The 25,562-nt window shown below is 32.0% G+C and overlaps 1 protein-coding gene and 1 pseudogene across 1 annotated transcript in view; one reads left to right on the top strand and one right to left on the bottom strand.

Moving 5' to 3' along the window:
- Positions 1-25,562, top strand: part of LOC118197102 (mediator of RNA polymerase II transcription subunit 13-like) — a 189,829-nt gene that overhangs the window by 43,340 nt on the left and 120,927 nt on the right. The window contains exons 8-10 of the mRNA XM_085813454.1: positions 3,532-4,042; positions 8,982-9,235; positions 9,356-9,572. Coding sequence (XP_085669580.1) covers positions 3,532-4,042; positions 8,982-9,235; positions 9,356-9,572 — 982 coding nt within the window. The remainder of the gene's footprint in view (positions 1-3,531; positions 4,043-8,981; positions 9,236-9,355; positions 9,573-25,562) is intronic.
- On the bottom strand, positions 19,182-19,872 carry LOC146998127 (uncharacterized; annotated as a pseudogene).

A 25,562-nucleotide genomic window follows, 5' to 3' on the forward strand; every position in this document is an offset into this window, starting at 1 on the left:
GATTCTTTCATGTATTTTCTTTAATTCATTCCATATTTCTTTGGCTGTCGTTTTATTTCTTATGTGTACGATTTGGTTGTCTTCTACGAGTAAACTAATGGTAGCTTGTGCTTGTTCATCTCGTTTTCTCCATTCGACGTTTATTTCTTTTGGTGTATCATCTGCTATTAAATCCCATAAATTTTCCTTTTTCAGGATCATTTCATGTTTGTATTTCCATACTTGATAGTTGTTATTGTTTAGTTTCATGATTGAATATTTATTTTCGCAGCTAGTAGTCATTTCTGCTTCTGTATTTCGAACGCACAGTACGCAACTATGCAGTTTTGTTTCGCTTTTGAAGACAGGCTTGGCTATTCCTTTTTCGGATTATCCAGCGATAATTTATGGTAAAGTATCTTTTATGTTTTTTATTCTTAATGGCTTATCTCGATATATTTTATGCATTTAGTTGAAGTAAACATATTTTCGGTCTCGTAATCTTTTGTTGAAGGTATTCGTGGTTCATTTTTGTTTACTGTTACAACTTCGCTAAATCGAGACGAGCAGATGAATAAAGCAGAATTAAAGTTCTTACCTTAATAAAGTGTAATCCAAGCTGTGGAGGTAAGGAACACGATCATTGTATTAGCAAACACAAAATAACATATTTATTAGGTATATGAAGAAAAAAAATATAGCGATGATTACAAGCGTTGTTTACTGTCCATTGCATAACGCGAGAAGTGAGTCATACAAGGAGAGAATGTTTCTCCTTTTTTTTTTTGGATCAAGCCCAATCACAGTTAGCGGGGGTGAGGGAGAAACTAACGTCGGAGTTGTGCAGCCTCATTGCCTCCATTATGAATTGCTCCACAAATAGGACTATATTTCAAGTCAAAAGTTGTCACAAAATGGTACAATTTAGTGCCGATAATGGGATATATGTAATGTAATGCTTTGTTTTTATGTAAACCTGAATAATTTTCAATGACTCAGTTTGATTTTTGTTGAAAGCAATATTAATTAACTCCTATTTATCTCTGTTTCAATTGCATTAAAAAGTAATTAAAATTTGGAACTTGTCTTCAATGGAATATCATGTAGTAGAATATTTTTAAAATTCCTAACATCAAAAGTATGACTTATTAGAAAAAAAGGAATAAACGTTGCTGTGCAAGATGAAAAATTATGACAAGTGATTTAAGTTTTTTTTATATGTTGTATCCGTAACTTTTATTTCTTGATTATCCATTAAATAAAGAGTTTGTTCCTTCAAACTTTTGTACGAACAAATGGCACAAGTTTGACAAGATATCCATGTTTTCATGGTTGACGGAATTTTATCATGGACTATAATGTTTTACTTTTGTGTCTGAAATGCCCCCCCCCCCATTTTTTTTCTTCAAAATCTCACATAATTTAAATGTAGGTGTTTGATATTTAAGCTAATAACAAATTGACTATATATATAGTATATTTATATAGTCTATTTTAAGCTGCAAAATTTTTCTTTCATTAATTTGGCTTTTCTACTTTAACTGGATATTTTTATGCTGAATTATCCAGAATTTTCATATGTCCAGAATTCAGCATCTCCCAAGCTTTCTGGATAGTTGAGCCTTTGCTGTGCCTGTTTCAGCAATGTTTTATGGTTTTATATGTATTTTAGAATATAAATAAATAAATATATATATATATATATATAATAATTTATAATAAGAAAACTTTCCATATACCATCTTCAAGGAACAGAAATTCAATTTAAAAGCATGAATGAAATTTTTTTTTTTTTGGTCAGAATTTAAATTAGTATTTTAAATAGTAATTTCAACTTCCTGTTTAAAAATTTTAGTAGACAAATCTAAATCACAAAAATGCCAAAACCAAAAGTAAATTCTGAATATTGAAAAAGTAGTTGTTGTCATTGACCGCAGATTAATCGACTTATCAAGGAGGTAAACCAATCTACCATCAATTAACAGCAACTAAATTAAGAGAGTGTTTCATCTTACTTCCGAGTAAGCATCAAATTATTTGCTAGATTCAAACCATAAGTCAAAATTAATACTCAATCCATAGGACTAGTCCATTTAAGCTAAGAATCTTGTTAAACAAAACAGCAAATACACATACATACACACACACTGACCAGGTGACCCAAAAATTAAAAAATAAAATTAAATAATTCAAAAAGTATTGATAACAACACATCCCTGTTTTCACAAAAATGTCTAGAAAGACTTAAATATGAAAATTTTGTTTCCATAATAGTCACTAATAGTTAATAAAATTGTTAACAATTTTTGATTTCCTAAGGAGTGAGAAAGATGCTAAGAACTGCCATTGTTTGGCAGTTATTTATGGCATATATTGACAATTTATAGTCTTGGTATTATTTAAGTTAGCAAGTTGTAACAAGGAACAAATACTGCCATTTATTTCAAGTAGTATTTCATATAATTTTAAATCAGTTTTGAGTAAAATACATTTTTCATCCTTTAAATTTTACTATGTTTATATGCAAAGCAACATTTTTTATTAGAAGAAGCAGTTGTTTTATATATTTTTTTAATCATCATATTTATGCAGTTTGCATTTGGAGGTTACAAGATTGAATGTAGAACCTGCTCTTTAAATTATGATGTATTGTCATAGAAGTAAAATTTCTTTATCTTGATTTTTTGATTTGGTGTAGAAGTAAATATTGGTTTTGTGTAATAAATTAATGTATGTAAAGGCTAGTTGCATTAATATCTAAAATTAGAACTTTCAGTTCTCATAATGTCAATGGAATATGTTCTCGTGAATTCTCATTCTCAGTGTAGTACATTCTTGTATTTTTCATTCTCAATGTGGTATATTCATATGGATCATGTAGTCACTGACTGGAACTGGAAGTATACTAAATAATTCATTCTATATTTCATTATATGATTTAAACAATTTGTAATGAAGGTACAAGCACACAAACTACATTGGCTCAACATCCGAAAAGCTATCGATAAGAATTGCTGAACATAAGGTAAATATCTCCAATTCCTCTGTTGACCAATTCATCAACAAAAATAGGACAACTTTCATTGAATACTTTACCGGATGTTCACAGTAATTGAACAGGATAATGCTAAATTCATTTCCAAATCCCAGCAAAAAAATATCCTCAGAATTAGAGAAGCGATTGAAGTCGTTATTTGCAACAAAGACTTTCCTTTCAATTTGGACTGCAGTTTTTGAATATAGCAACCTTGCAGAAACCAATAAAAGTAAACAAGCACGATTAAGCCAGTTATTCCAGCTCCTGCTAATTAAGCTGACAGATCATCTATGAAATCCCATGTACTTTTATTTTATTGGTGTTTAAACATAGTGCTTTCTAAGTCTTGCCCTATGATATTTCATCGTGTTTTTAACTTCATATTAAATGTGTGTGCAAATGTTTTATTTTGCTTTCTTGGATTATTTATTATAAAATCTTTCAAATCATAAATTAAATTAGATACACTTCAATAGTGTAAATATTTCAAAAATTTGCTTTTGCTTTTCTTCTAGGAAACATTTTAAAAGAAAAAAATTTCGAGATTCTTCAAGAATGGATGAAGCGGATGCTTCAGAATCTTCACATCATGGTCTTGCTAGCAGTACAAACATAAAGAACTTAAAGCGTGATAAAGCACATTCTAGTTTTTATGGTGTTCCTTTTCATAGGCAGAAGGACTTATCACAATATACTGAAGATAATTTTCAAAGTGAATGCAATTCGATTCTTAAAAATGCTTCTGTAAAATCAGTTATTAAAGATTTCAAATCTTGCTCTTCTGATTCTAATATGACGATGATACCCCAGCTTCAGTGCAAAAGTGAATCTCAGCAAGTAGCTTTTATGGAGATGCAGTATTCTCAGTTATCCTCTTTTGATCCTGCAATGCCAACTTTATCACCACAACCTCCTGTAGTAAAAGAGGAAGGTCATTCTTTGGACACACATTGTCAGATGAATGTTTCTAGTCCAGTGGTAAATTCACCTCATTGTGTTACACTGAAAGGCAAATTATGTGATGAGGTATGTGTAGCAGTTTGAAAGCATTATTTTCCCCACTGAGAATTTTAATCATTATTGTCTAAGAATTTTTTATGTCACTTTATAGCAATTATTACCATGTATACTCATACAGTATGTTAAAAAAAGTAAAAGGGAAGAGAAAGGAATTTATACTTTAAAATACACCATGCATATTCATTTATAATTTTGCTAATGATGCTGGAAAATCAGCAACACAATTTAAAACAGTTGTGGGAGAGCTATATCCACACATAAAATTTGCTAAAATACAAAACTGATTTCCAAGATGGATTTTTTTGTTACCATTTATTTCTTTTATTTATTTTTTAATCCTTACCATCATTTTGTTCAGCTTACAGTAATATTAGTTAACCAAAAATGAATTAAATCAGCCATAAGTGATAAAATTTTATTTACATGAAAATTTTGTACTTTGAGTTGTATACCTAGTTGCTCTTATTTTGTTTTACTTTATTTTATAATCATGCATGCATATTTCTTTATAGTGACTCGCATTTTTATTCTCAGTCATAAATTTTGATAGCATATTGGGTACTTACGTATTATCCTGCTGATTGTGAAAGTTGGTTCCCATCGAACCAAGAAGTTGATGGAGATCCTGCCAGAGTTGCACTAATCGTTTAGAGTTGTACTTAACTGCTGTTTCTGCAGAATTTTGAATCTGTTGTGCCTTTACAATAAAACATTTGTTAGTCTTTCTACATAGTTCACCAAATAAACACTGATGTGGAAGTATTTGACCTGCTTCATAAAAAAGCTTTTGTTTATTTCTACTATTTTATTAGGCCTTCTTATTTTACCAAAAGCTGTGCTTAGAACATTATGAGTACAAACTTCTCGCAGGTGATTGTTCTAATCTATTGCTGTTCTCAGCCATATCCAGCTGCTGTTTTCCCCATTCAGCATATATTAATTCTCTTGATTAAATGTAAATGAACCTGCATGCAGTCACAAATGTGATTCTGTAATCCTCAAAATGCAATGAAAAATACAGCAATAACAGTTAATTTATGTCCTTATTCATAGAAATGGAAGGTGGCTTTTCGAGAATCATTCGGAGTTATATCGTACGAAAGTGCAGATGTTGAGCTATGGTGTAGCTAGAACTTTTATCACCTGAGACAGTGTCTGAAGTTGCTGTCTCTCTTGCTCTATACAACAAAATATGTCAAAATGACGTGTGGGAACATAAATTAAAATTCCCCATTTATTTTTGAAGAAAAACTTTATTTCCAACATTTTAAAATTATATTATTTTGATTTTTTTTCTTTTTTCTCAAAATGATGAGTGACATTGTGGAGGTCTTATTTGATTGCTTTTACTTTTACGTACACAACAGAGAAAGATTTCTTAAATGCAGAATGCTCCTTTGTAGTTCTTAATACTTCTTAAATGATTTTAATTTAGAAAACACTTTTCACAACTAGCAACACTTAAGCAGTCAAGAGAAAAATTCCTGCTAGTATTATGGTATTTGGAACTTTGTTATGGAGATTGTATTTTAGAATAAACTGCAAAAATTCAAAAGGATTGCCCTTCAAAAACTCTTTTTCTTCTCAATTTAATTATGTATGCCAGTTTAGAATCTAATTATTCTTCACCTGTCTTGATGATATATCTCATTGACCTTTATAAAATGATGTGTCTTGCAAAAAATGCCGCTCCTAAAAATGTGTTGCTTGGGTCAGTCTGCCTTCTTCTAGCTATGCCATTGGTTAATGACTGGATTGTGACTTCACTCTTATCCATAATTGGCACTAAATCGTGCTGCTTGGCAAGAGTTTCGAGGTTGATGGGATAATTAGTTAAAAAAATATTAAAAATTTTTTTCTTATTTAAATATTTTGTATATTTAATTTTGATTCTTTCTGATTATCAGCATCTCCCAGCATCTCAAGGTAGCATATTATGTTGCCAAGATAGGCAAATCAAGATGTCACCAAAATGTATTTTCATTGTAACCATGTATGAATATGTAGCAGATGAGTGCATATTTTCACCTTCAAATTCGTTTTTCGGATATTTTTTTTCATTGAGACATCATAATAGGATTGTGGAGTTGTCTGCTGGCTAGAAAAAGAAAACATTGCATTTCTTCAGAAATATCAGGTTTTGGTGAATAGCAGAGAATGCAGATTTTTTTTTAATTTAATTTTTTTATATATTTGAATGCATTTAATTGCTTTATTTTTTATAGCCCTCATAATTCTGAGTAGTGAGAGTTATAAAATTGAATTAGAACTCTAGAATGCTCATGTCTGTCAATCTTAGTGAAAAATTTTTGATAGTGCTGGGTAATTTTTTGAAATTTTGGAAGTTTACCAGCGATGCACTAAAAAAATCATTTTGGCCACTAGAAACCAATTTCTTTTGTATTCTTTGCCTGTACTATGAATAGAAAATTGCAAGAAGCCATGAATAAATGGACAGTTAATGTGCTTAGACTGATATGCTACTATGTTAATGTTCATAGTGATTTTTAACATTAGCTTTTTGAATAATAATAGTGGTTTTTAGCATTGAAATTGTGAATTATTGAATTTATCCTGCATTTTTAGAAAGGAATTGATAGTATCCAGAAGAATTATTATTAGAAGGTATTTTAGAAGGAATTGATGGTATGTGTTCAGGAAGATTTACAATATTATGTCATTCCATGGTGAACTTTTGCTTAACCGAAATCTGCATTTATAAAAATTAACATTTTGACCATCAATCAAGGCTCAAGTTTCCGTGTTCATTTTATCTGTATATCTAGATCTTTATGTACCCTAACACATAACAGTGCTAAATAGTGTTTACTGGAATTGTTTCATAAGAATAAATTGAGTTTAATTAAAAAAATTAAATTTAAATACATATTTAATTAAATATTATTTGTGCCATTGCTGCAAGGAATGAAATTTAAATTTAAACAAATTTAAATTCTTAACAAATACGTATAAAAGTAAAAAAGCAAATTTAAATTCTAAAAAAATCCAAAATAATTTAAAATAATTTAAAAATATGCAAACATGTAAAAGATTTAATTCTCGAACTAATCTACAATATCATTTAAATTCAGAAGCATAAGCAAATCATGTGCAAAATCTATCCATGAAAATAAATCTACTAATTTAATAAATTAAAATTAAATTAAACAATTTTTTTTTTAAAAATGCATATGTGAATGATCGTAGAGTAGGCAGGAGACAGACTTATCAAGGGGAAGTTGCCTCCAAACCTAACTCTCCATTCATTCAATTCGTGTTTCGTCATTCATGCAGGCAAGGATAAAAGTCAAAACTAAAAGTAATTCCAATAAAGTGGTATGGTACCCTTAGAAATTAACATTTAAGTATTAACATTTAAGAATTAAAGTTCAAAAAGGAAAATACTAACTAAGTCTTTTGAGAAACAAGCAAGTAAAGTCAAGAATTAAACTTTTTCTTAAAAAATTAAATTTTTTAAAATAATAAAAAAATTTAGAAACCAATGTATTTTAGAAATCCATGTCTACAGAAACTTCCCCTACACGAATATGCATATCAATAAAAAGAAACTATAAAAGAACTATACATAATCCATATAAACCAATAAGAAATAAAAAACAAAAAGAACTAATTCACAATTTTAAAATAAATATATATTTAAATATAATTTCATATTAGAAAATACTTAGATACTACATAAAAATTTTTTTAAAAAAATACTTAAAGCAAGTAAATAGTAAGTTTTAATTCTAACTTACCTACTATATGGGTGTTGTGGTCTGCAAAAGTGTTGTGAAAGAGAAGTAAGTGTGTTCTTCAAATTATATAGTAATAATTAATTTAATTAATTAATATTAATATTTACAAAAAAATTTTTACTATAACAAAGATAGCAACCTGACACTCAACTTTACCTACATAAGCGCCATCTATATAATTTGAAGAACACACTTACTTCTCTTTCACAACACTTTTGCAGACCACAACACTCATATAGTAGGTAAGTTAGAATTAAAACTTACTATTTACTTGCTTTAAGTATTTTTTTAAAAAATTTTTTATGTAGTATCTAAGTATTTTCTAATATGAAATTATATTTAAATATATATTTATTTTTAAATTGTGAATTAGTTCTTTTTGTTTTTTATTTCTTATTCGTTTATATGGATTATGTATAGTTCTTTTATAGTTTCTTTTTATTGATATGCATATTCGTGTAGGGGAAGTTTCTGTAGACAAGGATTTCTAAAATACATTGGTTTCTAAATTTTTTTATTATTTTAAAAAATTTAATTTTTTAAGAAAAAGTTTAATTCTTGACTTTACTTGCTTGTTTCTCAAAAGACTTAGTTAGTATTTTCCTTTTTGAACTTTAATTCTTAAATGTTAATACTTAAATGTTAATTTCTAAGGGTACCATACCACTTTATTGGAATTACTTTTAGTTTTGACTTTTACACTTGCCTGCATGAATGACGAAACACGAATTGAATGATTGGAGAGTTAGGTTTGGAGGCAACCCTTGATAAGTCTGTCTCCTGCCTACTCTACGATCATTCACATATGCATTTTTTAAAAAAATTGTTTTAATTTAATTTTAATTTATTAAATTAGTAGATTTATTTTCATGGATAGATTTTGCACATGATTTGCTTATGCTTCTGAATTTAAATGATATTGTAGATTAGTTTGAGAATTAAATCTTTTACATGTTTGCATATTTAAAAATTATTTTAAATTATTTTGGCTTTTTTTTAGAATTTAAATTTGCTTTTTTACTTTATTACTTTAATACGTATTTGTTAAGAATTTAAATGTGTTTACTGGAATTATATTTTCATGAATTTTTAAAATTTTTTAAAAAAGATTTATGTATTAACTGTTAATTGATGTTAACAGATTAATTGATGTAAAGTGCTTCCATTAATGAATGTTTATTTTCCAGATTTTATCGCCGTTTCATAAATCTCTATTAAATACGTTTGAAAATGCTAAAAGTGTCAAAAAGACATCTGTATCATTGAATTCTGAAAGTGACCTTGCTGGAAATGTAGACAGTATGATATGTGATACTAGTGTGCCTGATATTAAAGCTTTTGAAAAACCTCAGCTCCCAAAGCAAAGCCGTGAAGATGATAATGTCCAGTTAGCTATGTCTGGCCTACTGTATGATTACAGACATTTTAGTTCAACTCTCTGGTATCATATTTTAAATTTAACTTTTAATTTTCTATATTGTCTATTCCTCTAGTTTTGTCCATTTATTAGTGAATGTAGCAGAATACTTTGATAGTTTTATGATTGTTTGCTTTTTTGTAGGGATCCTCCTCCCTATAAGAAATATTGCAGTCCTGCATCATTTACACCTGATGTTTATGATGAAGGATCTGATGATTCTGGTTCGGAATTTGCTAGAAATACTTATGAACTTACCCATAAAGTGCCTTCTGTGCCTAAAGATCCATATGAGTTCACTGAGTTTGATGAAGCTGTTCCATCTGAAAGAGCGTTTCGACAAAAGGAATTGTTCCCGAAGGTGAAACATAATATCAAAAAGTTGATCAAATTCAGTTATTTTTTAATTAGATAAATGTCACTTATATTGATGAAATATTTGGTCAAATTCTAATTGGTTTTCAAATTAGTAATGAAATTTTAAGAAAGGAAATTTCAAATATATCTAATCTAATCCAGTTTTATATGCTTTCTAAAGAGTTTTTTACTGAAACATATGGGGTTTCTCATGTAGTTGATGTCTTAACCTTTCTATCGTATACTGGTTGAATTCACCCATTTGTAGAATTTTATGTGACATTTTTCTCATATGTTAATATAAACTTTAAATATTTTAGGAATTCCCAAAATTGTATTTTGTCTGAATGCAAATAATCAGCTCTTATTGCTAGTATTCATAGAAAAGAAATGCATGCTTGAAAATAATAATTACTTTATATGTGTGTTATTTTATGCACACACACACATATAGAATCACAAAATGTTTTTATATTTAAAAAATAATTATTTCAAATATTTTTGCACAATTTAACAAAATTGAAATTAAAATGTAGAAAGCAGTCTGAATGTTAATTACAATTTTTTTCTTTCAGTTTTAATCTTACATAATGTGAAAAAATATACTTATTTATTTTATTCAAATTTGGAATATTTTTCATTTGTATGTGTTTAATATTTTTCACCTCTTTGTCCTCTAAGTAAGTTTTAAATTCATGTTTCCAATTCGTTTTTTTGTATTTTTATTTTGAATTTTTGTATTTCTACTTTATTTCAATTTTTAATTCAGTAAAAAATGTGTAATTCAATTTTTTTGCTTGATTTGACATTGGAATTTTTACCTTGTCTGAGGGAGGACTTTCAGATGAACTGTTATAATTTTTACAATTTACAGTAATTCATCAGCTAATTTTGGATACCAAAACACAGTGTTTTCAAGTGGAAGGGGTATTGTAATTGAGTCTGGTGTATCTTCCTTGATAATGTTATATTGTTATATCAAATTTGATTGAAATCCTTTGTCTTTTATATTTTTTCAGCTTTTGGTATTTTTTTCAGGTTTGTTTAATTTTTAGGTTTTAGTTTCACATTTCTTTTAATTCCTATTTTACATATTTATATAATATTTTGAAATTTATTGGTATTGAATTTCACTACTTTTAGGTCTTTGTGTAAATTTGGTTCTAAATTTCTTACTTTTTGTCTCTATATATAATTATAACAAAACAGGCAATTTAATGAATTTATAAATTGAAAACAAAAGCAAAATGTTTTGTAAAAACATTGAAATACAGTCAAAAGTCGTTAATTCAGACACCCATAATCCGGACCTCAAAGCTAAAAACTTTCTGCACATGCGGCGCGTTGACACATGCGCATAGGCGTTTGTTTACGCATGTGCGTAAGACCTTTACGACTGCGCATATGCGTGTGTGCAAACGCAGAATACGTTTTCACGTGCGCGTTTAATGTATAACGGACGGTATAAGCTAAAATTATGTAATTATCTATTTCACTTAATGTTGATGATTGTGTTGTTCGTTAATCTTCGAATTGGATCCGGCTTATTATTTTTTGCAGACTGTAAGAGCAATTTTATAAAAGTAAACTTGAACTTTCGATTTTGTCAAATAGAATTTCCGTTGCTGGAGCTCCCAAAGGATCCACAAAACGAAAGGATGTTTCGATGTCCGTTAAACAAAAAGTGGAATTGCTGCAAAAAAGGGATAAAGACATGAAGAAGGTGACAGAGAGGTTAGTGAAAACGAAAAAATTTCGATTGACAAGTTAGTCAGTATTCTCGGCACAGCAATTACGGGACTTGAACAGCGGAACTTTGTAACTGAACAAGAAATTATGTCTTATAGAATTAAGGAGAAAGTATTATCACATAAAACGAAGCAACTTAAACAACTTACATCGAAAGAAATGTTTAATAAAGTAAACAAATAAATATTAAGCTTTTTTTTTTTTTTTTTTTTTTTTTTTTTGTAAATTTTGATACCCTTTAGATCATAATTGTTCTTTATTTCATAAATTATGGTTTCATATTTTTAATTTTAGAATTTTTGCATACCATCTTACGAGATTTAAACTGATGATCTATAATCCGGAAAAATCGATAATCCGGAATGGCCGAAGTCCTGACAAGTCCGGATTAACTACTTTTTACTGTAGATGTAAATTTAGTATATCATATCTGCCAACTTTTGCGAATTTTTCATAATTTTTACGAAAATGCGTTTGTTTTTACGATTTTGCGATCGTAATCCATTTTTTAAGATTTTTTTCCTTTTTCAAGTGTTTTTAGGGATTTTTGTCGAAATTTTAGAATTTTTCGCCAATTGCATCGTGTTTTACCGCCAACTACCGACTACTTCGAATCCAGTAACCTGCGGTTTCTCTCAACTCGCTGCTTAATCAGCCAATCCAATGCGCTGAACTTGTTTCTCCCACTCTTTTCTTTGTGGGCGCCAGATTATTTTTTTCGAGTTCGCTTCAGCAGCAAGGGAATTACTCAGCTCGGACTCAGCAAGCGTGGATTGTCGCATTCTGTTTTTTTTTTTTTTTTTTTTTGTTTGCACGTGCTACGAATTTTCTTAATACGTCGTTGTTACGAAATGAGTTCAAAAAAACCGTACTCTCAATATTTTCGGCCTGCCTACAAAGCCGAATTTCCAACAATTAAAGAATCCTTCAAAGGAAATAACTATGCATTTTGCAACGTGTGCGTGTGTGACTTCATAATAAGTCACGGTGGAAGAAGCGACATTGTGAAGCATGTTAAGTCTAAAAGCATGAAGTTAATTCTTCGGCTTCAACAACGTCAAAGAAAGTGGATGATTTTTTTTCGAATTCGGATGCCGATGTCATTTTGGCAGAGTGTTTGTTTACTGTATTCCTCATCGAACACAACGTGCCGCTAGGCACTGCCGATCATGCCTGTCAACTGTTCAGACGGATGTTTCCCAACTCCAAGATTGCTCAGAAATATGCTTGTGCTGGCACGAAAACATCTTCTATTGTGAACGAAATTGCTTGCAATGCACAAAGTAAAACGATAGCTGCACTCCAGAATTCAGCATTTTCAGTGTCAATCGATGGCAGCAGCGACAGCAATTGGAAGCTTTACCCCATCGTTGTCACATATTTCTGTGATGTTTCTAATAAAATGAAAACTCATCTTTTGCGTCTTCCATTGTTAAATGGAGGCGCTACGGAGAAAAATATTGCCTCCTTGGTAATTAATGAGTTGAAACAATTTAACATCCCAATATCAAACTGCATTTCATTTGGTGCAGATAATGCTCATGTCATGGTGGGTGACAAAAAGGGTGTAGCCTCTTTCCTCAAAAAAGAACAAAATGAATTAATTGCTATTGGATGCCCATGCCACTTAATTAATTTGGCAGCAGAAAAAGCTGCAGCTGTAATTCCACACAGTAATGCTGAGTGCAAGAGAGTCTTCAGTGTTATGAAGAAAAACAAAACTATGTTTCGTTCTTCAGTTTCACCAAAAACTCTAGAAAACATTTTAATTGCTAAATGTTATGAGGAAACTAATTGTTATGACAGGAAATTTTCCAAAGAATTTTTGGCTAAAGCCAAAAAATGCACTCTAAATTCATTGCAATAATTTTTTTTTTGTGTAACATTAAGTTCTTGTTTTATGTTTCCTAATAAATTTTTTAGTTACTACTTAATTAAGATTTACTAATGTAAGTACAATTTTCTTTTTTTATTTGTATAAATTGTTATTTTTTTAATATCAAAGCATGATATTAATTCGTCGTGTTCTTATTTTGGAGAAATCTTCTGAATTTTTATCTTTAGAGGTTGGCAGGTATGGTATATGTATAAAATAATAGTCAATAGCTTTTAGCTGAGATTGACATCTGAATAAAAGTTTTACTTTAAATTAAAATCAAGTAAATACATAAAAAGATTGATATAGTGGTTTTATTATTGCCAGATTCAGACTTCTTCAGGAAGTGGAAGATCCATCATTGATAACACAAGTATATGTCGCTCAGTAGCTATGTTTCTGTTTATTCCAAATTACTAAAGTGTCTAAATTTATTATTTTCAAATTATTTGTACTCCTGAAAATTTAAAGATACACATCTAGTCTGTCAAATCTAATGTGAATACAAAAGGGAAATCAAAATTCAAGTTGAAATTAAATTTATCAGAAAAATTTTCCAGTGGGTTAAAAAAAAAAAAAAAAAAGACAAAAGGCCTAGAACAAAACTTGAGTAAACTGGAAACAGTGGCTACCATATATGCTTGTGTAATGTTTCACACCCCAAATTTACAGATAAAATTTATGTAAAAAAAAAAAAAGTAACCCTGTGCAATGTCCACACCCCCAAAACAAAAGAATTTCTTACTTTAAGAGATATTTTTTTAACATCCCCTTTTTCCCTTCAGTCAATAAACATCTTTAAAGAAAGAATATGCATTTGTTTTGTCTTTGGTTGGTGCCAGGATGTTAAGCAGAGACTTGCATTCTGGTGCAGTTGTTATTCAGTCATAACATCGGCGCCAGTGATCCACTTGGCAGACGCGGTAATAAATGAAGGCAGTCCAAACAGGTTTACAGGTTTCCACCACACTGGCATACAGGATATACTGTTTTGTAATGAAATTATGTTCACCTCCTTCCATTTTGGAGCATTCACATATTTCAAGCTTTCTCTTTTCATTCAAAGTATCATTTGGAATTCATGATAGTTAGCAAGAGCAAGTAGTGTGCTTGAAATGGGAAAATACGGCAGCTTTTAAACTAAAAGTCGTAGAATTTGTGCAAGAAAATGGAAAAAGAGCAGCAAGAGTGTAAAAGGTGGACGAAAAGTGTGTGCGTGCGATTGGAGCAAACAACGTGATCAACTGGCCACAACGAACAAAACAAGATGTACATTTCGTGGTTTGAAATGTAAGTTTCCGAACATAGAAAAAAAAAAGTAGTTGCGTATATTCGTGGTATGCGTGATCAAGGGTATGCAGTAACTGGGAAATGTGGCAAATAAGAAGGCTTGCTGTGGCACAAGAAGAAGACATTCCTACATCACAATTCAAGGTGAGTGGAGGTTGGTTGCAGCGAATGATGAAACGAAATGGACTTTTGTTTTGCCGACATATAACAATATGTCAAAAAACTCCCAGTGATTATGAAGATAAGCTGATGTCCTTTCATTCCTTCAATATTGTGGAGCGCAAAGCAAATCATTATTTAGTTTCACAAATTGCAAATGCCGATCAGACGCCAGTTTATTTTGTTGCTTCAGACAATTACACCATAAATGAATGGTGAAATGACTTATTCTATTTCCTGTCGATAGCTGTATATCATAATAAAATAACTCCACACACATTACACAGTTTAAATACATTTATTTTCCATAGCGACACTCAGGCACTAGGTTCCACCTTACAGCATAACATATAAATCGCAACTTCGAATATACCACAAAATCAAGTTTTTCAGAATACATTTCAACGTCAATTCCGGCGGCGCATGCGCCATTAGCCAACATTCCGCTCTGCCGCCAAGCATTTCTCAGCTAATACAAAACACTCCCGGCGTTGAAATTAACAATTTCAAAACTATTATTTCAATAAATGTATATATATAAAGGCACTACAATAAATTACTTCACAATAACAAATTACAATATTGAAAAATATACATTCAAACTATTACAACAAATACCAGTTTATAATAGAAATAAACCATCATTCTACAGGAAGTATACATATATATCGAACATTTCGTTTCAGCAAATGCTGATTAGGCAATCTTACAGTTACTACTCTTATTTTGTTATCCCTACCATGAAAAACCTCAGCTATTCTCCCCACTAACCATTTGGTTGAAGGCAAATTTTCATCTTTTATTAATACAAGAGCTCCCAACTGAACGTCATCCTTTAAAAATTTCCACTTGTGACGTTCTTGTAAATTATTAAGATAATCATGTTTCCATAATTTCCAAATTTTTTGTGTATACTTAGTGATTCTTTGCCATTTAGAAAGTCTGTTTTCATTTATGTTGGATAAATCTGGCTCAGCTAGAGTTCTGATAGGTCTACTAACCAAAAAGTGACCTGGGGTCAAAGTTTCAAAATTATTGTAATCAGCTGAAATTGGAGTAAGAGGTCTTGAGTTCAATACTTCTTCAATTTCAGTTAAAACAGTTAAAAATTCTTCTAAAGTTAAACACTGATTACCAATAACTCTCTTCAAATGACTCTTAAATGATTTAACCCCGGCCTCCCAAATTCCACCGAAATTTGGTGGCTTTGGAGGAATAAATTTCCACTCTATACCTTCAGTGGTATAAAAACTCGCTAAATTCTCATCTGAACACTCAAGCAATTTTTTAAGTTCTACACTAGCACTTTTGAGGTTTACACACTTACCTCTTTTTAATTGATTTATTTCTTCTCGAAACTTACTTTTTTGGGCCTCTAACAAAATATTCACCTCAGCATCCTTTATCTCTTCTAAAGTAAATACTCCGTACCTCTTTGCCTGAGGGTTCTTAAGATTATGGATAAACCTGAGAATGAAACTTACAATACGAATAAGTTTAGTATAATTAGAAGACAAATTAAGAATATCATTAAAGAGGCTTGGTTCATTACATGCAATTAAAACTAAGTTAGAATCGTTATGCAGTTCATTGTCCTTTTTAAGTTCATTTGGACACACTTCTTCAACTACCTGAAATGATAAGTCCTGACGAGGAATCTCTGAGCGTGTTAAAAAGTCACAGCATGACCACCATTTGGAACAGTTCACAAGAAAGTCAATTTGAACACCACACGTCATAACATCTGCTGGGTTCCCTTTTGTTGAACAATAGAACCACTCTGTCGGCTGTGTTAACTTCCTAATCTCGTTAACTCTGTTGGCGATGAAAGATTTCCATTTGGTACTGGTACCTTTAATCCAGCATAGCACTATTTTGGCATCAGTCCAATAAAATATTCTTGAGGATTTCTTTTGATCGAGCAATTTTTTCACTCCAGAACCTAAACGCTCTGCTAGTAATGCACCAAGTAATTCAAGACGAGGTAATGTAATTCCTATCACAGGTGCAACACGACATTTTGATGTGACGAAACTCACAGAAATTTCTTCTTCCTTACGCAGTTTTACGTAGACAACAGTACCGTACGCCCTCTGACTGGCATCTGAAAAGCGATGGATCTCTATGGAATCGGCTTCGGGATTCAAAATGAATCTTGGAACTGCAATTTTACTTAAATGATGACACTCACAGGACCACTTTGCTCACTCTTGACAGATATCTGTAGGTAGTTCATCATCCCATGTCAATTTTCGAACCCAAAGTTCTTGTAGCAAGAATTTAAGTCTAACAGTAAATGGAGTTATTAACCCAAAGGGATCAAAAATCTTCCCGGCAGTTTTCAAGATGAATCGTTTCGTATTACGCTTATTCTTAGGGAATTCCATCAAACTGTCTATGTCTATACTCAGACTGTCTTCATTAATATCCCAAGATATTCCCAAGCTCTTAAGTGTCTCGTTTGAGTCATTGATTCTATGTGGATGGATCTCGAAATCTTCTTTTTCCCATTTTCTCATCAGCTCAGGTTCATTGGATACCCATTTACGCAAGTTCATATTTGCTGCACTCATAATTTGTTTAGCTTTACGCGATAAGCTTAGAGCCTCATCTATACTGTCCTGTCCAATAATAAAATCATCAACATAAACACAAGAATTCAATAATTCAAATACATCTGGCTGCTCATCTCGATATTTTCTAATGTGTTCTTTAATTGTTGCAGCCAACAAAAACAGACTTGACTTAATCCCAAAATTTACGCGCTTGAATCTATATGTCGCTAGTTTTAGGTAATTTAATTGTGTGTTTTCCACAAACAGGAATCGCACTGCGTCTTGACCCTTTTCTGCCAAAGCAATCTGCAAAAACGCTTTTTCTACATCTGCTGAAATTGCAACTTTATTTAATCGGAAATTAATTAGCAGATGGAACATATTAGAATTTAAATTTGTCCCCGTCCATAGACAATCGTTCAGTGATAGCTGCCCGAACTCATGTGAGCTGCCATCAAACACTATTCTAGTCTTTGTTGAAGTACTGGTTTCTTTAAATACCGGTATGTGTGGTAGGTAAAATGCTGGTTTACCGATAGGTATATTTCCATCTGACACGCTTTCAATGATACCTTGCTTGAGATAATCATCTAATATTTCACTATATGTAGAAAACAGTGTTTTGTCATAATTCATTCGCTTTGCAAAAGTTTTTAATCTATTTTCTGCTACTTGGTAATTATCAGCTAATTCCCTCCAGTCCCTTTTCCAAGGTAAAGTACTGTCTGTCTACGGTAAGAACAGCTCTCGCCAGTTTGTCTGCGGCTGTCTGTTGCGGTAGAAACGAGCCGTGACCCATTTTTCGTAGGGGTGTCTTGAAGATTTACTTCTCAGTTTGCCACCTTGGCACATTTAAAGATGATTTGGTGATATTCACATTTTGTTTTAGTTTTAAGTAAAATACTCGTTGACCCTTTGCGTCGACCCCGACATTCAATTTCCGAAAATGAAAATTGATGGCGTAGATAAAGTTTTTGCAGTCAAGGAACGGTCTTTGATTTTGCCGTGTCAGGTACAAGTCGCTGAATTTGCCATCCTTCTAGATGTACAATGAGTAAAAATATATCAAAATAACTTGTAGGGAAATGCATTTAAAAATCCGTGCTTATTTTTGAAGAAAAATTCTCTCAATAAATACTTTTTGCGAACATTTCTTCTTTTCCCATACCTTCAAACTAAACCAAAAGCTGGTCAATTTAGTGGCGAAAGGAAGCGAAGGTAAATTAAAATCAAAACTGCTTTTTACTTAATTACCAGTGGTTTGGGTTGGTTTATATGATTACGGAAAGCCTCCAGGGTTAAATGCTTAAGAGGAGGGATGCCTTCATGGAGGGCTTGCTAAGGAAAACTGCCTCGTATACACGTTACACATGGGGAAAACGCCCATGCAGCCAGCCCGTTCACGGGATTCAAACCTCGGACCAAACTACAAGTGTTCAGTGACTTTACCGATCGGCTGCTGCTTGGCCTCTTAATTACCAGTGCCCATTTATGCATCATGCTGCTTTTTATAGACACTGTAATAGCTTGTAGCATAATAAAATGTTAAAATCAGAACAAAATTAAGGTCTCTTCAATTATTCAGTTACCTATTTTATATTTAAAATTATACGAAATTTATATAATTATACAAAATTTGGCTTTTATAACTGCATTGAGCATTGTTGCATTAACATAATTTTGTATTAATATTTTCATAATAAAACGAAACTTATTTAATTTCAATTAAAGATTAAAAATTATTTTTAAGCAAATTATACCATGGCTTGTGGGTCCCCAAGAACACAACAATGGGAAATGAAGCAACCATTCAGTGTTCTTTATTATCCACAGCGGGGGTTTCGCCTCTGCCGAAGGCTCATTGTTGCCCACTTTTGGTAATCTTTCATTTACATAGTGGCAAAGAAAATACTGAACCTAGAAATATCCTCACAACTTGACAAAGCTATCAGATGAAGAAGAAGGATGCCTTCGTGGAGGACTTTTATAGAGGTATAACATCTGAAAAGTCGTCTGAATCACTGTCGCAAGATTCCGTTTCTTCTGAATCAGAATCAGAATCGCTGCTGCCAGTTTGAATTATTAATCCATCCACTATCTCTTCTAAAAGTTCGTCCTTGTCCCAATAATAATTTTCAAGTTTTTCTACATGGTAGCAGTGCGCCTGCCATTCTTGAGAAATGACTTCATCCAAAGCTTTTTGTGTTAAATTTTTCAAATTTTCCAAGCTTAAGTCCCCAGTCACATTCCTTTCCCTGATCAGTCTTTTAACTGATGACCAAACGTATTCAATTGCGTTTAGATCACAGTGGTAAGGAGGGAGACGCACAACATGATGCCCATTTTCCTTTATGATGTTGTCAATTTTATATATTACTTTTTTAGGACGATTGCATTCTATTAAGCTGAACAGTTCCGCTTTTCACATTTTGGGATCGCAGCATATCGTCTTCTTCATCAGCCAATTTACCATTGTTTGCTTTGTAGCATATTTCGTGGGTGTCGGATCTTCAATTTTTGTGTGATACGGGGCATTATCCATGCATACCACACTTTGAGGTCGTAAATTTGGAAGAAGCTTTTCCAACACCCATTTTTCAAAATTTCCATAGTTCATTTGCCCATGGTAATCCCCACTTTGAGCTGATGCTTTATATATAAGTTGGGCACCTGGAATAAATCCTGCGGAAGAGCCAGCATGGACAACAATCAGTCTATTTTCGGAACTGATATTTATCTGTGCTCCCAAAACCGTATCATGCTGCCAACATTTCTTAAAAGTTAAATTGCTGTCAATCCATGTTTCATCAACATAAACGATGTGGTGTCCACTTGCTTTGAGTTTCCTCATTTCGCGTAAATAATTGTTCCTCCAAAATACAATGTGAGGTCTTTTGATAAGAATTTTTCTTTTGTTAACACATTTCTTCCAGCGAAAATTCATCGAACGCAAAACTTTGCACAAAGAGTCTTTTTGCCACGGGAAGTCTATTTTTTGCCTCAAGACAGGCAATAATTTCCGCACAGATGGCACTTTCTTTTCTTTGATGTAAAAATCTTGTATAGTCTGCCATATAACGCATTTGTCAAAATCATCAGTTTCGCACTTATGATTAGCAGGGCTTTTACGTTTCTTTCCAGGCGTATTTAGAAGTTGATCTTCATCCATTGTTGATACTTCGCGCTTAATTTTTTTAATTGTATACTCCGATACTCCAGTAGCTTACGATGTTCTCTTCAAAACTTGAGGAAGAGGAACTACTAAAGAGTTCGCCGAAGCTTCAGAAGCGCAAAATTCTGCGACATTGTACACGATTTGACGTGCCTGAGACTTTAAAGGTTGACCTTTCTTAAACTGGAAGGGCATTTTAAAAAATTGGCGATTAACAAAGCACTACGAAAATCAAGCTAAATAGAAGCAAATTTGAACAAATACCAGTACAAAAGATATAACAACGAGAATAAAAATAGCTAATAGTAATAATATAAGGCTTAAGAAAAGATGCGTGCAGCTGGAATGAAACCGAGAAGACAAATGATAAACTCTTTTCCCTTCAGCCAACAGTCGCCAAAAACAAAATAACAATAAAGCAACCCTTGGTTCGTCCCTATTTGAAATATACTAGCCCTGTTGCTATAGCGACCGCCACCCGCCAGACACCGTGGCGGGAGGTGTTCTTACCGTAGACAGACAGTAACCTCGTAGCGACCAGCTTTAAAACAAACTGTCTTATTAAATATTTCCAATGCTTTGTCTTCCTCATGACAAGAAGGATCATCTTTAATTCCTAATGATTCTAGTTCGAAAAACATTTTCAATTCACTCTCTGAATTATCATTTATTAACCCACAATACGATAAATTATTTCTCCGTGAGTCATTTACATTTCCACTAACTATATATCCAAACACACCATTTTGTAATATCAAGCCTGTGTTAGGAACATAGATTTTACCAGCTCGTAACATATCATGAAAAACTTCTGCACCAAGCAACAGGTTTACTTTCTCTGGTTTATAAAATTCCGGATCCGCTAAATTTACCTTCTCAAGAATCACAAGGTTACTAACATCGATAAACTTTGCGGGAGTTAAACCTGCTATTTTTGGAATTACCAAAACCTCTAGTTTCCTTTTATACGTTTGTTCCTGATTACAGATAAGGGCAACTGCTTTTCTTTTTATCGTAGTTGAAACACCTGATATACTGCAAACCAAAATATTTGTCATTTCCCTTTTTAAATTAAGTATATCCGCTAATTCAGTGGTACAAAAACAAGAAACACTTCCACTATCACATAACGCTTTCACCTTAATTAAAGTTCCATCATTAGTCTCAATGAATACAAAGGCAGTAGATAAAATCACGTTTTCCCCACTATTAGTACCCGTAGCGGCTGTAAAGGTTTCGTTTTGAGTTTTAGCCTGAAATGCAGGTGCATATACATTTAACGCATTGCTGTTTTGATCACCTAACTCCTGATCTGAAGTATCTGCTCTTTCGACTGTGGTGCCAACGGAATTAGTTTCATTTTGATAACACAAGAGAATGCTATGTTTACACTTCTTGCACAAGTAATTAGAACGGCAATTTCTAACACTGGGCAAATTAAAACAACAAAAACATAAATTCTGTTTTTTCACAAATTCTGCCCTTTCTTTTACACTTAATTTCTGAAATTTAGGACAATTAAAAAGCTTGTGATTGCTCAAATTACATAACCTACATAAATTCTGCATATGTTTTTCATTTGCATTAGAAACAACAGCGGTAACTCTATGTGTAACTTTTTTTGTGTTAGTCACACTAATTTAAGCGTTGAGAGTTCTTGCATGATCTTTAAGAAATTCTATAAGATCTGTTAAATTAGGCAAATTCTCTTTCTCTAATTTTCTTTCCCACCATATTTTGGTGTTAGGATCTAATTTTTGCCCTAAAATGTATGCAAATACATTGGAAGAAAAACCGTTAACACTCTGATTTAAAACTTCTAATGATCTCACGTAATCACGATCATTTGTAATCTCAATTAAGTTTAATATTGCTGACGCAGACTCATTTTGCATAGGATGCATATTCATAAATCGTTTCAGATGAGCATACACTTGTTCGCGGTGATTAGAGAACCTTTCTTCTAGTAATGAAAAGGCTAATTTATAAATTGAGTCAACTATGGATATTGACTGCACAATACGATAAGCATCTCCTCTTAGCGCAGTTTTTAAGTACTGTAATTTGACTGCATCTGTTAAATTAGGATTTGAATCAACACTGGCTAAAAATATATCTTTAAATGAAAGCCACTCGTGTAAGTTACCCGAAAACGTTGGCAAAGTAATTTTCAGTAATTTAATGTTGTTTTCAGTATTCGTGCAAACCGAAAGCTCATTTAATTTCTTTGGAAAGTTTAGCTAATTTACAATTTAATTCGACAGAATATCGTCAATCTCTTCTTTCTCTTTTACATAAGCATCAGTACTTTCTTCCGTACATAACCCGAACGAAGAATCGAAATTAGAATTTATTTCTGTCTCAAACACTTTAAATTTATTCTTTAGTACTTCTAAGTCACTTCCTTGGACATTTTTGTCCGCAATTTTTTGTTTTAACTTTGTTAACTGCGTTTTCAATGTACGTTTTTTCGCTAATACCTCCTTTAGTGACATTTTAATTAGCAAAAGTCAGTAAACAAATAAAGAGCTTCAAAAAGGAGGAGGTTACTTACCTTTTTGTTTCTACAGAACTTCAATCTGGAAGTATCCTATATAATTCTTATTTCAGAAACCGAAAGTAATATGACAGTCTTAAAACTTCATTAGCTGCTCCGGCTCTGATCGGCCACAAACTTGAAATGACTTATTCTATTTCCTGTCGATAGCTGTATATCATAATAATAAAATAACTCCACACACATTACACAGTTTAAATACATTTATTTTCCATAGCGACACTCAGGCGCTAGGTTTATCTTACAGCGTAACATATAAATCACAACTTTCAGAATATACCTCAAAATCCAAGTTTTTCAGAATACATTTCAACGCCAATTCCAGCGGCGCATGCGCCATTAGCCAACATTCCGCTCTGGCGCCAAGCATTTCTCAGCTAATACAAAACAAATGGGGTGCAAGATCTGTACCAATACGTAAATATTAAAATTGCAAGTATTGGTTAATTTGTGCCTGTATATTGTGCTCCATCTTTAGAGGCTGCATCCAGCAAAGTGCATCTAACAATCAACCAAAATAAAACTAAATACATGCCATGTGGTAATAACAGCAGCCCCTATTTTGAAATTGGGAATTACAAATGTGAAACTGTTAGCAAATTTAAATATTTAGGATCAGAAGTTAATACTCTCAATGATTTAATTGCTGAGATCCGTAGTAGAGTCACAGATGCTAACCGATGTTTTTTCGGTCTAAAAAAATACTTGAAGTCAAACTTCACTAGCAGAAAGACTAAGATTTTAATTTACAAAAGCTTAATCAGACTCATTCTTACATGCTCTGCTGAGACCTGGGCAATGACAGAAAAAGCTAAAAATATCCTTTCTGTCTTTGAAAGAAAAATTTTGAGAATTATTTTTGGTGGCATAAAATGTAACAATATCTGGAGAAGAAGAACTAAATCTGTATAAATCTTTTTAAAAACTAGATATAGTAAAATATATAAGGATTCAGAGAATTAAATGGGCAGGACACCTGAATGGATGAAAATCGAGTAACTGAAAAGATTTCTCGGCCAGACCATTCGGCACCCGAAAAAGAGGGAGACCTAAACTTAGGTGGCCCAACTGTTTGGAAACAGACTTAAGAATTTTAAAAATTGTCAATTGGATGTCTATGGCCAGTGATAAAAGAGCTTGGAATTCGATTCAGAGGAAGGCAAGGGCCCATCCTGGATTGTCTGGCCATTGAAGAAGAAGATATTGTGCTCCTGTGCAAATTTGCACCGAGTATTGTTAATGTAAATGGAGTAATTTTTATTATGTATGTGGATGGGAAAAAGTGAGTTTGTAAATTTTAGGTAGCTATTTGATAACTTTAGAAGTGTAAATATTACGTGAGCATATACAGTAATCAAATTATAACTTACTTTATAAGTAGTTTCTTCAAAATGACCATTAAGAAAAGTACGAGAGGAGAAGTGGTTGTCAGAAGGAATGTAAAGCAAGGTCACTACTGGTGTTTTTTAATTTGAGCAAGTAATATTGCTGAAAAGAATTTCTGACACTTAAACAAAAGCTGATAAATAATATATTTTAAATTCTGTCAAAAAATTACAGAAAAAGAAATAAAAAAGAAATAGAACAGTGTAACATTTTTTTCACTCCGTTTCGGCTCTAGTATCAACTTGAGAGATTAGATTAAGATGGTGAAGAATAAGATGGCTATATTAGTCAGAGCCAGAGAGGAAGGAAATTAAAACTGTGTATTTACAGTATACAGTTAAAAGTCGTTAATCCGGACTCGTCGGGACTTCGGCGATTCCGGGTTATCGATTTTTCCGGATTATAGATCATCAGTTTAAATCTGGTAAGATGGCATGCAGAAATTATAAAATTAAAAATATGAAACCGTAATTTATGAAATAAAGAACAATTATGATCTAAAGGGTATCAAAATTTTCAAAAAAAAAAAAAAAAAAAAGCTTAATATTTATTTGTTTACTTTATTAAACATTTCTTTCAATGTAAGTTGTATAAGTTGCTTCGTTTTATGTGATAATACTTTCTCTTTAATTCTATAAACAATCATAATTTCTTGTTCAGTTACAAAATTCCGTTGTTCAAGTAATATAATTGCTATGTCGAGAATACCGACTAATTTGTCAATCAAAATTTTTTCATTTTCAATAACCTCTGTGTCACTTTCTTCACTATCGGAAGCGAATTATAATGACGAGGAATTTGATTTAAATCATATCAAAGACGGAGTACATCGAGATGAAATACTACATTTATTAAGGAATTATAAGCCATATAAAATAAAAACATCTGCCCTGAAGATAATGATAGTGCTGACAGATCAACTTCCAATTCATTGCGCGCTGCAGCGTCCCCCCCCCACGCCGCAGAGCAGCGTGAAATTGATTAAAAGATTTCGGAATGGTTAGAGAAAGGATATGCCTTTATCCATTTTTTGCAGCAATTCCACTTTTTGTTTGATGAACATCGAAACATACTTTCGCTTTGTAGATCCTTTGAGAGCTCCAGAATCGGAAATTCTATTTGATATAATCGAAAGTTCAAGCTTACTTTTATAAAATTGCTCTAACAGTCTGCAGAAAATAATAAGCCGGATCCAATTCGAAGATTAAGGAACAACGCAATCTGGAACATTAACTGAAATAGATAATTAG

This window comes from Stegodyphus dumicola, chromosome 3 (genome assembly GCF_044657685.1).
Source record: "Stegodyphus dumicola isolate Sdum_Otavi_A_Nest chromosome 3, ASM4465768v1".
NCBI classification, from domain to species: domain Eukaryota; kingdom Metazoa; phylum Arthropoda; class Arachnida; order Araneae; family Eresidae; genus Stegodyphus; species Stegodyphus dumicola.